At 43.3% G+C, this 17,759-nt stretch overlaps 1 protein-coding gene across 1 annotated transcript in view; it reads left to right on the top strand.

The window, feature by feature from the left end:
* Nucleotides 1-17,759, top strand: part of LOC147696853 (disks large homolog 2-like) — a 1,652,766-nt gene that overhangs the window by 1,541,303 nt on the left and 93,704 nt on the right. Inside the window, exon 13 of the mRNA XM_086936079.1 lies at nt 10,458-10,614. Coding sequence (XP_086792205.1) covers nt 10,458-10,614 — 157 coding nt within the window. The remainder of the gene's footprint in view (nt 1-10,457; nt 10,615-17,759) is intronic.

The following is a 17,759-nucleotide window of genomic DNA, read 5'->3' as shown; positions in this document are numbered from 1 at the left end:
ATCTACGACCTCCAACCACTACAACTCTGCTGCCCTCCAAGCACTCAACCCTGGAAGGAACAACAACTGCCAGCGATCGAAGCCGAATACCACCCACGGCCAGTTCTCCTGCCATCACTGCCGCCAATCCTTCACCCCCAAACTCATCCCCACTGCCCGCCCCAAATGTCAACAACACCAACGCCTTTGAGTGCATCCTCCTAAATGTGCGCTCCCAGCACAGACATGCCATAGAGATATGGGACCTCCTTGAAACCCTCTCGCCAGGCGTGCCTTCTTTACGGAAACCTGGACCAACACCTCCTCCGCACCCAAGATCGCCACCGCCATCCCCGACGGATAAAATATCCAGAGGGAGAACTGCCCCAACCGCCAAGGAGGAGGACTCGCCATCATACACAAGAGCTCCCTCAGACAATCCACCTCAACCACAAAGGACTCCTTCCCCACCATCGAATACCTCCACTTCAGACCAGCCCCAGAACCTTACTCCGCGGCACCCTCGCTAACAGACCCCCAGGACCCCGTGCTTCGTTCGTCACTACCATTGCTGACCTCAGCGCATTCCATGCCTTTGCTTTCATGAACTACATACTCATCAGAGACCTGCACTTCAACCTCGACAACCACAGCGACCCCAACTCAACCACCCTCCTGGACAACCTCACCAATTTCGGATTGAAACAGCTCGTCACCGCACCCACCCACAATGCAGGACACTCGCTCGACACCATCTTCGCAGGGAGTAGTAACATCTACTTCAGCCACACCAGGCAACCCCCTTGGATAGACCACCACTGCATAAACTTTCACGTTGACAAACCCCCGCCGCCCAAAACTGCACTGCGCCCCCTCGAAGGAACTGGAGCGAAGTCACTGAGGAACAACTCAACTCCACCCCAACCGCGACGCCCCCACCACATCGACCGACGCCAACCTTGCAGCCAAAGGACTCCACACATGGATTTCCAGCTGCGTGGACAAGTTTGCACAATTACGCAACACAGATAGACAACGCCCCAGAAAAGCCAGCTGGTTTACCGCCGACCTCCAAGAATCCAGATGCACCTGTAGACGTCTTGAGAAGAACTGGAGAAGCAGCAAAATGCCAGAAGACCACACCACGTACAAAAACGACATGGAATACCACCCAATGCATCAGATCCACCAAAAGGACCTTCATCCAAAACAAGATCGGCAACTCCAATCAACTCTTCAGCATCATACAGGAATTCAGCAAACCCCCCAGCAAAACCACGGACATCACCCCTTCCCAGGACCTCTGCAACAAGCTTTGATCCTACTTCTATTTGGAAATCAAGGCACTCTACGACAACTTCAACGACCAGACACCCAACACCCAATCTACTTCCAGCAACGCCATCCAGCCCGCCATCTCCTCCTGGACTTGCGTGATGAAGACTTGTGTGGTAGTGTTGTGGTCATTGTAATGACAGTGGGGTAGCTCAATTCAGGGTAATGGCATGTGTGGTTCTGTCATACAACCGATCCAAATGATCCTAGACAGTGGAGCAACTGCGTCCCTCATCCTACTGGAACTCTCAGCAACATTTGGCACATTCTCCCACCCCTTACTGATCAGATTCCTGCATGTGGCTGGCATTCATAGATCACCCTTCAATGGATCTGCACATTTATAACTAGAAAACACAAACAGCCACTTGCAGCCTTATTCACCAGAAACTAGGCCACTCATATGTGGAGTACTGCAAGGCTCCTCACTTAGACTCACACTCTTCAACATCTATATGATCACTGCCTCCTGCTTTCACACCCTGAAAATACTCCAAAACATCTACAAGTGGCTACTAGACAAAACCAGAAAGACCATCATCCAAACACTCATCACCAGCATGTTGGACCACAGGAACTCTCTCTACACAGGGATCACAAGCCACCTAACAAAGAGACTGCAGACCATCCAGAACGCAGGAGTCAGACTTGCCTGCAACCTCCTATGCCGGAGCACAATACACCTGAGGGATTTCCATTGGCTCAGGATACACAGGTGCATACAGTTCAAATTCCTCACCATACATACAAACCTCTACACCACATATCAATCAATCAATCAGGGGAATTGTAAGCGTGCTACTCAACCGTGAGGGTCTCAAGGCACTGGGGAGGGGGAGGGGGTAAGCAGCTACATTCAGTCGAAGAGCCAGGTCTTCTGTGTCTTACTGAAGATGTTCAGGGAGGGGGTGCGTCTGATGTTGAGCGGGAGGTTGTTCCAGCTCTTGGCTGCCATGTAGGAGAAGGTTCTTCCATCTGTTCTGGCTCTGCGGATGCATGAGATTTCAGCGAGGTCGGCGGATCGGTGGTTTCTCTTGGGTACCTCAAATTAAATAGCTCCAAAACCGAGCTGATGCTTTTGGGGCACAAGCCGACATCACTATCCGATGCCATCTGGCCTGCCTGTATGGGAGCTTTACCTACCCCCCCCCCCCAAAATGAAATCAAAAGCTTAGGGGTTTGCCTTGAAAAGGATCTTTCATTTAGAACTCAAGCCAAAAAAACGGTTGGCATCTGTTTTGGCTTACTTCGTTCAGCTCGGAAGGTCCTTCCCCTTCTCCCCCCCCCCTCAAGAAAGCTTCTTATCCAAGGGCTGATCCTGTCAAGGCTGGATTACAGTAACGTCCTTTACCTGGGTGCCCCAGAAGCTACAATTCACAAACTGCAGCAGATCCAAAACTCCGCAGCTAGGCTGCTCACAGGTACTCTGGCAAGGTCCTCAGCGAAACCGGCCCTTAGAGCTCTCCACTGGCTGCCAATTCGTGAGAGGATAAAGTTTAAATCCCTGTGTATTGTCCACAAATCTTTACAGGTAAGGGCCCTCCCATTTTGAAGAGCTTAGTGTCTCCCTACAAGGCCAACAGGTCCCTTCGCTTCGATCATGAATGTTTGGCCAGAGTTCCCAGAGCAAGGAGGGCGCGAACAGGAGGTCGGCGATTTTCCATTAACGCAGCGACTCTGTGGAACTCACTACCGCTGAAGATGCGAGCTGAACCGAGCCATCTGCGGTTTCGGAAACCTTTCAAAACCTTCCTTTTCCCAGGGTCCCTAACTCAGCTTTTTCCCCACAGTAACCTTGGCTCGTCAGCGCTGGGACGCCTCCGTGTAACCATGCGCTCTACAAATCTGCTTTCATTCCATTCCATTCCACGTGGAGGGAGATTCTTTTGTTGAGGTATTGGGGTCCGGTGTTTTGGATACATTTGTAGGAGTGGGTGAGTATCTTGAAAGGGACTCTCTTCTCAATGGGCAGCCAGTGGAGGTTCCATAGGTGTTGGGTGGTGTGCTCGTGTAGAGGAATGTTGAGAATGAGTCTGGCTGTGGTTTTTTGTATGGTCTGGAGCCTGCGGATCAGAGACTTGTTGATCACGGTGTAGAGGGCGTTTCCGTAGTCCAGTCTGCTGGTGATGAGTGCATGGGTGACGGCCTTCCTTGATTCGCAGGGGATCCACTTGAAAGTCTTTCAGAGGATTCGGAGGGTGTTAAAGTAGCTGGAGGTTACAGCATTGACCTGTCGATCACGCGGAGGTAGGAGTCAAGTACAATGCTGAGAGTTTGGGCATAGTTCGTGGGGGGCTCCTGAGGGCGGTAGGCCTCCAGGTGTTGTCCCATGCAGAGGGGGAGATCTGAGGACAAGGACTTCTGTCTTCTCCGAGTTGACCTTCAGGCACTTTCTGCTCACCCAGGATGTGATGTCCTTCATTCTTTGGTGAGTCCGTGCTGGCTGACGATGGCGGCAAGGGGGGCCATGTAGATGTTGAAGAGCTTGGGGCTGAACGATGATCCTTGGGGCACCCCGCAATTGATTTCTGTGGGTTCGGAGAGGAAAGGTGGTAGTCTGATTCTTTGGGTTCTGCCTGTGAGGAACAAGTGGATCCAGCCGAAGGCAGTTCCTTGTATGCCGGCGTCATGAAGTCTAGAGGTGATTTTGTGGTGGGAGTTGAATTCGAATGCTGCAGAGAGGTCAAATAGGATCAGGGCTGCGGTGTGTCCTTGGTCGAGGAGGATGCGGATGTCGTCTGTGGTGGCGAGTAGAGCAGTTTCGGAGTTGTGGATGCTGCGGAATCCGGATTGGGAAGGGTTGAGGATGGAGTTTTCTTCAATGAATTTGGTTAGGTGTGCAATGACAGTCTTCTCTCTGACTTTGGCCGCTAAGGGGAGGAGGGAGATGGGTCGGTAGTTCTTGAGGTCGGTGAGTTCTGCAGAGGGCTTCTTGAGCAGGGTCTAACTTCTGCACATTTCCAGTTGTCAGTGTGTCATAGTTCAGGAGTGATGGCGGTGACGGCTCTGTGGAAAATGTGTGGGGGCATGGGTCCCTGGGGGGCCCTGAGTGGATGTCTTACATGGGCAAAGTGGTGTCTTTGGTGGTGTCTTCGATGGTCCTAGACAGAGGAGCAACTGCGTCCCTCATCCTACTGCGTCCCTCATCACGCAAGTCTTTAGCACGCATATGCCTTTACCACGCACCCTTTTGCAACAACTTTGTCGTAAAAGCATGTTTGGTAAAGGCATCAGCGAGGTAAAAATTTACCAGGTATTACCCCAATATGTATATATACATATTGTATTAAGGAACCAAAATGTATTGCCACAGGAAATTTCTTGGGGAGTTCAGCTAGGAATATCACAATTTGCATGACAATGTCAAACATTTAAGCAGGCATCTTGGCTGGTTATAAATCAGAGCCAGCTACAGGCTTAATGAGTCCTACCACCATTAAGGCAGAAGGATAGTTTGTTGTCTAACAGCTCAGGTCCTAAAAGATGGAAGACAGGGTTCAAAATTAAAGCCCATTAAAGGACGAGTCCATTTAGCATAAACAAAGAAATAAGGAAATTGCTGAATCGAAAATGGATCGGCAAAGAAGGTTTAATCCATCAGCCACCAACTGTAGCATAAACAAGGCAGTCCAAAAGCAATAGAGAGTTGAAAAATCGAATAGCATTGCATCCTCTTGTGCGAGGAAAAAGTATAGCATTCCCCCCCTTTGGGGTTTCTTCTTTTATAAGATTTTGAAGTTCATACCAGTGAGGTGGCATCACACCTCCATCGGAAGACTATCACATGTCCATGTTAACATAGTGCCACCTAGGACACTTGTAATATCGAGATGGATTCCCATGCTAGTCATGAGAAAAGAACATTTGTGAGGCCACCAAGTCTAGTACCAAATAAAAAGATTCAAAGTAGTTTATCTATAGGCATAGCTGAAATTATATTCCCACAGGAATATTTCACAGTGCACGTTGATGAAACATTCAAGAATGTCAGGGTGTAGACATGTGTGGGGAAAATAAGCAAAATTTCACTTGCAAAGAACCCAGTGTATTAAATCAGGGGAAAGGTCAGCACTAGCGAAAAAACTATTTGAGAAGGCCTTTAAGTTAGCATTACTCATTTAGATTAAATGAGCTCTAACTTCACTTCATACATATATATATACAGTGGTTTAAACAACATTGACACCATTCGAGTAGCTGTTCCTACTTTCCTGAGAGCGCGCTAATCTGTGTGGTTTTGGACATTAAGTTGCCGGTTTACTCCGCCGGCGTGCGCACCACTCTTCAAGGGTCCAGAGTGGTCCAGAAGGAGTTTCTTGAATGTGGATATATATATATATATTTATCCACCAACGTGTTCCCGTTACAGAGGGCACTCTTCTCACAGCCGGTGCGAGTTCCAAGGACGGGCTTTCCTCGCAATTAATTAGTCACCAACACAATTATACTCGCACTCCACCAGGGTTACTTTTTAAGCAGGTTTATTTCAACAGCGTGCCATTACAGCACACTGTTACATCGCGGTACATTACATTGCGGTTTTTACAACGCAAGTTGTTACAATGACTTGCGTTGGAGGGCGCTGGACTTAGGAGTAGTATAATTTACTATTCCAACTCCAATCTACGTACAGTAGGGAAGATGTTGGAGAGTAAATTATACTATTCCTTGTCCTAGAGTGCCATCCAGCATTGTAAAAACCGCGATGTAATGGCATCATGATGTAATCCCCTCGTTGTAAACAATGTTTCCCATTACATCAGCTCTTAGAGGAAAGAGGTTTGGATTTAGGCAGGACCTTGGACAAATATCCACCTCAAAAAGGGGCTAACCAAACCTTTCATGAAAGGATATGTGGGCATTGCACTCCCTTGAAGACAAGTCCCGACAACAACCCGCAGGTTCTCCAGCAGGAAGTGGGCGAAAGAATAATGTTTTTGTTTTGTCAGTCTGGGAAAGAGATTCTTCAGATGCATGGGTCAGCCATTTGTCTTGTGAGGGTTACAAGATACAATTTTCCTCTATTCTGGTAGATTTCTTTGTTTCAACTCCCCTTCCTTATATTCCTCAGAATTTCTAAGGTCTCATCAAGGGGATCCAAGATCTTTTATGTAATGGAGCCATTATTTCAGCACTAGACCCATAAATAGGACTAGGATGCTACTCTCTCATGTTTTAGTTCAAACCAGCTTCTGTGAATCTCTGTATTCCTTACAAGAGGTTCAAGGTGGTGAGTTTGAACACATTTTACCTCTAATTTCCTCTGGCATGTTTTTAGCATCTATTGACCTTCTAGATGCTTATTTCCACTTCCATTTTCATTCTCTTTCTCCGAAGCACCTGAGAATCTTTCCACTTGGCAGCACTTTCAAATCTGTGGCATTCCCTTTGGCCAGCTCTGAAGGTTTTTACTAAGACTCTGGCACCTTTGGCGGGGAACTTCCATTCCTTGGGTCTGTTTGTTTTCTCCTATTTGGATGATTGATTAATGTGTGCCTCCTCTGTTCTTAAGGGTCAATAAGCCATCCAGGTGGTCTGCATGAAAGATCATGGTTTCATGCTCAGTTTCAGAAAATATCACTTTGTTCCTTTTCAAGAGATCCAGTTTCTTAGTGCCCTGGTCCTTACAAAGGTGAGGAATATATTTCTTCATCCCCTGTGGCTACAGACGTTAATGGATGTTTTGAAGAATCTCCTGGACTGCAATGGTAGAGGGTGTGGAACGACGTAGCAGCTGCTTTTTTTCCTACTGCCCTGGGCGCACATGCATCTCTTTGACCTGGTCTACAGCTGTCTTTCCTTTCGGACCTGATATCTTACAACTGTGACCTCTTTGTCCTGATCCTGGATCTGATTTCTCAGACACTGCAGTGGCGGCTCAATACATCGAATCTGGCAGAAGGAGTACTGTTGAATCCTCCCCTCCCTCTGAAAATAACAACGGATGACAGTACTCTAGGTTGAGGGAGCAATGTTGGAGAATCAATAAAAAAATTAACCAACCCAGGGTCATTGGACTTTATTGGAGTTCATGATATCTTTGAACTGGAAGTAGTTGGCAGATGTTCCCAGAGCTCTGTTGACTTTCGCCCCTTGGGTCAGGGGTGAAGAAGCCCGGATCAGGACAGAAAATCACACCATGAAGACCCACGTAAACCATCTAGGAGGTTCCACGGTCCAATGCATGGCATCTTTAGTGGTCCTATGTCCAGATCGATATTTTGGCAGAGGACAACTTTTTGACTCACACGGCTACTTTTCTGCCAGTGAGGGAAAACTGGTGTGTGGAACAACTGAGCCTACTCGGATTCAATGTCTTTCTGTCCTCAGATTTTTCATAAGATTATAATAGGAGTTGGTGCTCCATGACTGGACCTGATTGTTGCTCCCCAGGATTCAATTCTCCACAGCTTCTGCTCCCTGCTTCCATGCCCAAAAAGTGTACAAAAAGTGATGGATGGAATGCCACTGGTAATTACGCAGGGCTGTATCCCAGTATATCATTATTTTGCACACCATGTCACCTCAGTTTGGACGCAGTCGAATGAAAATGAAAATCTGCCTTAGTCCTGCTGCAATGGGAACAGTCCAGCCCGAACTGCCAGGGCTCTCTCAACTAAAACACAAGCAAGACAGGACAGGTTTCAACCTGGATAGGGCTCATCAGCCAGTTATTGCTTGGTTCCAGTGACACGAACATCACGAACGCCACTACGATGCACACATGGGTCTGCATTTCGGAACTAGGATACTTTGCCATTCTATGAGACGCATTGTGGAACTAATATTGAAATTTTAAAACCAATGGAGAAAACACGCTTTTTCTTGAAAACCCAAACTCTTCATATCGACTAATACTACTGAAGTACAAACACAACTTAGAATTTGTTCGTTCAAACACCATCAGCCCTGAAGAAGTCCCTGGACGGGACGAGACGCGTTGGCGGTTTCAAAAGTTTTTTAAAAAGGAATGAATAAAGGATCAAATTTAATACAACATCGACTCATCTTTGGAACAAGCTTTGCTCTTTGATTATTATATCATTGTCATATTTTATGTACAAAAGTGTGCTGGGCTATCTTGTATATTTGGTTTTGTGTTAGCCGGTCTTGACCTGCTTTCCAATTTTTTGGGGTGTAGGGAATTGTGGCTCCAGCCTGTGTTTGCACCTTTTCTCATGCTACTAGAGAAGCAATTTTGGGACTTGTGCAGACATCCATGCTCCGATTCCTTTTCTTTGTTGTTTGATTTTATATTTTTAAGATGTTACAAATTAACTCCCATGTTATCCTATAGGGCAAGATAGCCTTTCAATGGTGAAAAACGAAATTGGCAGTATTTTACTATCAGGACGACACACACACCAGTACATGTCCTACCTTTCACATACACTGCACCCTGTCCAATGGGGTACCTTGGGCATACCAAAGGTGCGCCTTACATGTAAGAAAAGGTGAGGTTAGGGCCTGGCAAGTGGGTGCACTTGCCAGGTCGACATGTCAGTTAACAAAGTGCGCACAGACACTGCAGTGGCAGGTCTGAGATACCTTTTTAGAGCTACTCATGTGGGTGGCTCAATCAGTGCTGCAGGCCCACTAGTAGCATTAGATGTACAGGCCCTGGCACACTAGTACACTTTACTAGGGTCTTATCAGTGAATAAAATATGGCAATCATGGATAACCAATCATGTTCACAAATTACAAAGAGAGCATATGCACGTTAGCACTGATAAGCATTGATAAAGTCCCCTGTGTCCAATAACCAACAACAACAGGTCAGGAAAAATAGGAGAAAGAAGTCTGATCTCCAAAGGCAATTTCCCAGCATTACTTAACCCTACTCTAATTTTTTTAAGACAAATTTTAAGATGTGCTTATTATATATTTTTAAAATTAATTCAGAGGTCTCCTCTGAAACAATTTTTTGTTTCATAGCAGCCCTATATGCTCTTGAATACTGTAGCTAGAAAATGTTCTATGGACACACTTATTGATAATCATTACCCATTGGAACATTAAATAAAAAATCTTTAAAAGAAGACAAGAATATTTTCATATTAAATCCACATATGATTAATTTTAGTCTCCTACTGATAGAAAAATTTGACAACAGAAGGAAAATACTGGGTTTTGAAATATGAGGCTATTTTGGTGAAGAAAACATTGTCAGACAGTTTGCATGAGTACTGCACTTTGACTGACCCTCTTGAAAACGAGATGAAATTAATTGTTAAGACTGAGAACGATGGTTGCCTATTGCTTGCACTTTAGCTAGAAACTAACCCCAGGTGGAGCTGGTATAGTGAGACTATGCGGAGTTCCAAGAAGTTGGGGTAAAACTCAGTGGAACTCCACTCCGCCACCCACCTCCAACCCCCCAATGAAAAACAGTTACACATTAATTTAAAATGAAATAAAAACACACTTACCTGTAATGCGGCTTCCCGGGGCTGTCCTCTTCCTCGCCATCTCTTTCTTACGTGGGACGTACATCTTGAGAGACCTGCGCGCACTCATGCGCATTTCTCGCAAGACTTCTTGCCAGAAATGCTCAAGGGCATGCACATGCGCATGCACAGTTCTCTCAAGATGTACGTCCCACGTGGGAGAGAGATAGTGAGGAAGAGGAGGGCAGGCCGGGGACGCCGCAGTACAGGTAAGTGTGTTTTTATTTCATTTTAAATTAGTTTGTAACTATTTTTTATTAGGGGTGGTGGAGGCAGGGAGCCTATTGCAGGGGGGCGGACTGGCTATCTCCGCTCCGCTGCATAGTCAGAGTTTGGCCTATACTGTGCGTTCCCAGTAGAGCGCGGAGTGGGCAAATGTCAGCAGACTCTGCTGGCGGAGTGGAGTTTACTCCCAGGGTTACTAGAAACTCCATCTGAGAACTTAGAAATCTTTTTTAAGAAGGTGATTAATTTTATTTTACTCAGGAATAATTTACTTTATTACCGTGGACCAATTATTCAATGGGAATGGAGGTATGACCCGTTTTATCTTTGCTCTCTGTATAATGATGGATAGTTTTAAGATGTTGTTCTTTTAGTGTTTATCAAAGCTATGAACCGAATAAAGTTGCTCTATACAGATACAAATAGTATTCATTTGCAAAACTCAAGTCAATATAATTTGCTTCTCTAGGGAACCTCGAAAAGTCATCATGCACAAAGGGTCTACAGGACTTGGGTTCAACATTGTTGGAGGCGAAGATGGAGAGGGAATTTTCATCTCCTTCATCTTAGCAGGTGGACCAGCAGATCTCAGTGGAGAACTGCAGAGGGGAGATCAAATCATATCAGTAAGTGGCAACATTTTTCATAAAGAGTGTGAATAAGAACATGTATAAAAAGCATGCATTTGTCTTAGTTTTATAATACCTTGTGATTATGCAAATTAACAGTACCATCCATGAAGAAGAATTCAGTTCACTTGCTGATATTTTGTGGACTTTTCAGACCTTGCAGAGTGGCCATGATTCATTGGAGGTGAAGGCTCGAGGGCAACTTAATTCCCCCGCCTACAATGATAATCGATATTACATTAGAATCTGCATCTGCTTGTATGGTTTCTGCAAAGCTGTTGTCTTATGTGCATTAATATTAAACACGTACACTTAGCCATAACCAGAGTACAAACCATTAAGTTTGTGTAGTGAGTTAGAATCAAAATATCTAGGATTTGTGAGGATTGCTCCAGCTGTTTTCTTCTATAAACAGAGTTTAAAATGTAATATGTGATAGATAAACATTATTTTCGCAATCGGTTACACTGTACTATGGTGATAAAATGAAATTTGACCTTTGCACTGTAGTAACAAATGTGTGTATCTGTGCTTATTAGTGCAAGTCGTTCCAATAACTGTGTTATTGGGCCATGAGACCGCATAAATATGCATATATTAAAAACGTTGTAGACCATGACGTATGCCCACACACGCATTGCTCATGACATCATACCCAACAACTCTGATTTCATCTCAAATGACAGCGCCAGTAACAATCCTTATGAAATCTCAAGTGATACTATTTGTAAAGTGCATGCCAGGCCTCAAAGATGATTAAACACAGTACATTGACACTGCAGTTTGGAAAGAAAGAGAAGGATTATACATGCAGTTGTTGGATCAACATGTAAGGGACTACTCTGTTCTAAACTCTAGCATAAAATCTATAATATAACGTTTTATCATAAGGCATGAATCAGCTCCAACATTTAGGAACATAAGAGGTGCGTTAGCATAAGCATTTAGTAAAAGAAGGCAAATTGAGAAATTGATGTAAACTCTGTGCAGGGAGTTGTGCATAAAAGTCATCTCCTACCACATTGCCAGTGCTCTCTGGAAAAAGAATAAACTATTATAAGAAATATGAAGACCTAAATTCACTATTGTAGACAATATCAACCTACTGCACAGTGCTCCCACTGGTCAAACTGTGGGGTGCCACCACTGAGGGGCTGTGGCCGTGTTCCCATGGGGGCGCAAACGCCTCAGTAAGAACTTGTAACTGAAAAGGTCCTGGATTAAATTCTGCTTCGAGAATTGATTTTTAAAAAATCTCGCACCACTGGGAACGAGGTAAGACTTATATTCTTGCAAAGCCATTTTCCGAACATTCGATCCCAGTGATAGAGATCAAAGTCAATCTTGCTAGGCAAGAATATCCTCGATGGACTTTAGACAAAACGTTATTAACCGAGGAAGAATGGGGCATGAATATGTGGATTAAATTAAGGATTTTTGAGAAATAAATAAGGGGTCTGCCTCTTATATGTCTATCTGGGAAGCTTGCAAGGGTTTTAATAGGGGAGAGATATTATCTTGTAAGACCAATGTATCTAAACTAAGGAGGATGACTGCTATGGGTCTACAACAATTAAACAGATGTCCCTGAAGGAATTATTTCAATTCTATTCAGTAGATTAATAATATTGCCACAGAAGTGGTCAGCAATTTAAACTAGAGCAAGGAAAAAAGAAAACAGATTTAAACTGTTTTTTTATTACTCAAAATTATTTCTTTTTGGATCTTTTTTCTTTTTCATACACAAATCTAAAATATGGCAACAAAAATACTACTATATAAGCAACAAAAATTCTCAGTAGTATCAGGCAACTTTTGCTATACACATGAAAAACTAAATATCATGTCGAAAACGGTACTTTACAAGAATACAATTATTTGGTACTCAAAATAATGTAACAGCAGTAAGCAAAACGTTGCCAGGCGTCGACGTTTCGGTCCTTAATTGGTTAAAACAATCCATAGGACCATCTTCAGGACCATGCGCTGCACATATTAATCTAAAAACCAAATATACATATCAGTATCAAAACCTTGCCCTTAAAGCATCATCCACCCAGTCCAAAAAATGTTTTGTGACTGAACCTGTGACACATGCTTTAGGTGTGAGACATAAAATAACCACCAACACCAAAGAAAACCATTATCCCACGTGCCAACACCCAAAAGCAAACTAATTAGAGGACATTACACACAAAACATCTGGAAAGCAAGAAAAAGGGGGGGGCTTACCCAGGACCTCCAGCCGGAAGTCAAAAGGTTATGCACTGGGTCTACAGCATGATTTAGATCAAGCAGTTTATAGATATATAAGCGATTATTCTCAGAACTCAAAAAATAGATTGGTATAAGCCAGACATAATCTAAATGCCGAAGCAAAGATCATAATCAACCCACAAACTGTAGGATCACTACAAATTAGATGGGGCAGTCGACAAGGATGTCCGATGTCACCTGTGCTTTTTGCATTATTTATAGAGCCAACTGTCTCTTTGCTACGAAAGATCCACAAATCAAATCACCCTTGTCCAGAGCCCCCAAGCTTCTTCTTTTTGCAGATGACATAATTATATATCTGGCTGCAGAGAAGCAAAATATCTTGGATGTCTTTACATTTTTAAAAAAAATTCAGATTTGGGGGGGTACAAAATCAATCATTTCAAATAAGAGATTTTGCTTTTTAATTGTTTGGATCATATTCTTCCATTGGATATGCGCAACCAAGTCTGTACGACCGGTTCAATCAGATACTTAGGGGTTTATGTGTCACATGATTCTTTGTAGTTATATCAACTCAATTATGAATCTACACTCTCCAAGGCGAGAAGTCTCTGAAATCAGTGGCAGGTCTTACCACTCTCTTTGGCAGGAAGAGTTGCTGTTATAAAAATTATGTTTTTACTTAATTTTGTTTTTTCATATGTATTAGTTAAAGTTTCTTCCAAGTTTTTTTATGACTTAGACCAAATTTTTTTTGTTTGGTCTGGCAAGAAACCTCATACCAAACTTGAGAATTTACATTCAAGAAGGTGGTCTTGCACTTCCTCACTTAAAAAAGTAGTATCAAGCTGCGTTCGATTGGTGTATAAGATCAGCTACTATATCTGACCTCGGAGGCAATTACTACTTGAAGCAAATGCTTCTGGAAATCTGGCATCCAGCGTATTCCATTTATTAAAATTCCTAGGCTCCCGAAGCGTAGCCAGTATAAGACGCCACAGATTATTTCGGACAGTTTTTCTCAGTTGAAGGAGGAATTTCTGTTTATTCTACTTGAACAAATACATGTAAAAGTAGGACCAAAAGAGCTTCAAATGATTCAAAATGCTATAGGCTGTACGGCAGATTTGCAAACATGGAGAGCATATAATACCTGGGCGCATAAAGCCATAAGAGGGGCTAATTTTAAACGTATGGCTTTTTTTGCAAGTGGCAACTTTATTATACCCCATCTTGTCTCCATAAAATGTACCCTACTGTCTCGGGAACATGCTTTAGATGTAATTGCCATAACTGAGATTGGTTTCATATTTGCTTTTTATGTCCAGTTTTAACGGAATATCGGAGGCAGATCTTCCATTGGCTTGGCAACAAACTCCAAAAAAACTTAACCCCTGACCCACTTACTGTCTTTCTAGGAATTATTTATACACTCAACTTATTCATTCGATGACAACAGTATATTTCTATTGCATCACTTGTTGCTAAGTCATTTATTCTGTAAAAATGGGAAATGGCTGAGCCTCCATCCTTTTCTCAATGGCTACTTAAGATGTCTCGAATAGAGTCAAAAGAAAAACTATACTCACAAAGAGTAGGAACTTTAGGCAATTAAAAAAAATGTGGGGTGAGATGTAGATTTGTATTTGCTAATATCTTTGGAACACGAGCATGATATAATGAACTGCTAGCAAGCCTATTATTACATATATTTTAATTTAAGCATATTAGATGGCTATTTATCATGCACTATGCAAAACTATGCTATTGGAATTCTGATGAATTGTTTATCTATGCTTGTTTTGTTTTCTACTTACTGCAGCCATTTAACCCCTTCCATGCGGCCGCGATTCTGCGCCTGTGCGGCAGAATCGCGAGTGGGCGGGTTTATGACGGCCCCCAGCCGTCATCAGCACACGAGCACCGTAGTGCATGACGGCTGGGGGCCGTTATCAGCATGGAAGGGGTTAAAAAAAGGGAAAATATCCTGGAAGCACAGTTTTGTTTATTTACTGCGTTTCCAGGCTGTCTTCGTTTACATATAGCAGTTGAAGTGCATGGAGGGGTTTAGCTGAATATTATATTAATAATAACTAATCAATAACTTTGTATCCTTAATTTATCCCTTGAGATCACTCTTAAAGAATGGAGGGAAATGTGTGTGTTCTGAGGACTATGCAGTAGCCTTCCAGCAGATAAAGATTCAACTTGGAAGTCTGCCAACCTTAGGACATTTTGTTGTGCGGAGGAAGACTGGTTTGACCCCTGATGCCAGTCTCAAGGGCTTAGGAGCAGTTCTTTTTCAGATTGATAATGGTGTGGAGAATTTTATATATTTTGCCTCTAGAGCTCTCAAAGGGATGAAGTTAACTATTCAGTGTTAGAGCATGAACCGTTGGTCTGCACTTGGACAACACAGAAGTTTAAATTTCTGATCATAAATTTCTGGTTCCAGTTTTCTCATGTAATTATTATCAAGGTGTCACCTCCATGATTGAAAGGTGGTTGGGACAGGTTTTTGAGTTCAATTTCGAGGCCTGCATGTTTCCGGATTGAAAAACAAAGTGGCTGCTTGTCTTTAAAGATTGACAACCACTAATCCAGTGAAACAACATGGTTGTGTCCATGAAACCTATTTTGTGGGTCAAGTCAGAAGCAGTGAATAGAGAAATGGCAGCCGGCGATTGTGAAAGACATGGAGTTTAACGCAGTCAAGGAATTCATTGTGAATGGTTGGCCGACAAAGGGAGATATGAATGCTCTCATGAAGGATTTCGGGGCTGTAAAGGATGGATTTTATTTGTTGGTTGGTGTAGTAACTAAAGGAAGTAGAAGGATTCCACCTGCATCTACCAAAAATAAACTGGTTAACTTGGCCTATGAGGGGCACCTGGGAAGGAATTTGACCAAAGAAAAGTTAAGACAAATGTATTGGTGGCCTTAAATGGATGGTATGGTAGAGGAAGTTGGTAAGGATTGTTACTTTTGAGCATAAGCTGATAAGACTAGGAGTGTTTGTCAGCCTCCTTTATTGCCAGTTGCTGAGGGGCCTTGGAGGAAAACTGGACCAGATATTGTTGGGCCTTTTCATCTTCTGCAGATGTGAGAGAGGTTTGTTATTGTGTTAATAGGTTATGCCACCAAGTAGATTTCAGGAGGTGTGTCAGTTCTGTAAACATGCAAGCAGTTATCCACTTTCTTAAAGAGTAATTCTTTATAGAAAGTATTTCTGAAACAGTTTTCACAGACAATAGTGTGTAATTTGTATCTGAGGAGATGTACAGGCTTATTGGGATTTATACATAGCACATTGGTGCACAACAATCTGAGTGAATTTATCTGGTCTACCAGTTTCTCCTGTGGTGTACACAACAAGCTATTACATTATATTTTGCTGCATCCCAGGCACACAAACCATGGTTACAACTCAGAGTAATGTGTAGACACACTGTAGGATTTACCTGTAGTCTGTGATCTTAATGGTATGCTGCAAATTCTATTCCATATAGATTACAATAAATGCCAAAAGGCTCTTTTGAAACTGTGGAATATAACTGCAGTTTAGTGTAGGATCAGATTCCAGAGCACACTAAGAACTAGTATAAGAAAAGTGTTATAATTACCAGTGCATCTTGCTGCATGCTGTTTCCTGGAGCTATTGTGTGCATTCATCATGTATTTTCCAGAACCCCTAGCACTGCAAGGATGACCCTGGCGCCTACCCTGCTCCAGTGCACTCTGAGTTGTGGCATCAATTTTGACATACACCCTGCAGCGAGAGCTCGCTGAGCCGGAATCAAGAGCATTGTAGCAGCTTACAAACTGCTCTAGAAGCAGAACTGCACTCTATATGTAAGGATAGGAACATTTGTTGTTAAACTCACCTGATGGGTTGGTCACATTTTCAAGCTTCTCTCAGTTATCTGTCATCTGGTACACTTCGCTGGAGCCTGTACAGTGGACAAGAATGGAACGTTTTAGAAGTGCTTTCTTCTACAGGATATTCTTGGACGTTGACCATTTAATGTTATTGTTTTAAATATTACAAATATATTCACAGATTACAGTTATTGCTAACAAAATAAATCTGTTTGCTTGCACGTAATCCCTCACATATGTTGCCTTTATAATATATTATTCAACACACTGTGGGAAAATGTGTTTTCTGTACATTGTTGTAATTCTTTTGTCCTAATAAACTTTTTCTGAACTTAAAAAGATTACTGCCCAGGGCAGCATAGTGATTATAAAGCTCACACTTTTTTCAATATAAAAACTCTACTATTCTTCTGATGCAGATACCCAAACCGGTGTAGCACAATTTTCTGTGAACTGTAACTAAATTTGTTGTAAAAGGGCCTGGAAACAGGGAATCCTTTTGGACCAGGCCTTTGTCAATCTCTTGTACCACCCAAACCAAATAAGCACACATTCCAATCAAGCAAAGCTGGTTCGTGGTGGTGGGACAGTTGCTGGACAGTGGACCCTCACCCAGCCCCTGTTCCACCCAAAGCAGTTGCACAGTTTTCAGCAAGCAAAGCTAGTTTGGGTGGTAATTGAGAGCAAACGTGTTGACTATGGGTAGACCCCAGGGCATAAGTCGGGGGTACACGCAGGTACACAGCGTCCACCCACTCTTTTCACAGGCTCAACGCCGTCCCCTCTGCCAAGTTCTGAGCACCACAGAAATATGCTGAACTTGTCCCAGTGTAATTTTCAGATACCGGTACACATTCAGCAGCGCATGTACATTATCTGCTTTTGATTCCCAGCAGCAACGAGCAGGCAGGGAGGGAGCTTTTTGTCACATCCAGCTGGGCTGAAGGTAAGGGACCATCAGGCCTCCTTTTGTTTGAATATCCTGACTGGAGGTGGCCTGGAACCTCACACTTAAATGTAAATGCCGGGGAAGGGAAATAAAG

The sequence above is a fragment of the Lissotriton vulgaris genome, chromosome 8, assembly GCF_964263255.1.
Source record: "Lissotriton vulgaris chromosome 8, aLisVul1.2, whole genome shotgun sequence".
In the NCBI taxonomy this organism is placed as follows: Eukaryota; Metazoa; Chordata; class Amphibia; order Caudata; family Salamandridae; genus Lissotriton; species Lissotriton vulgaris.
This window is presented reverse-complemented; position numbering and strand designations above follow the sequence as displayed.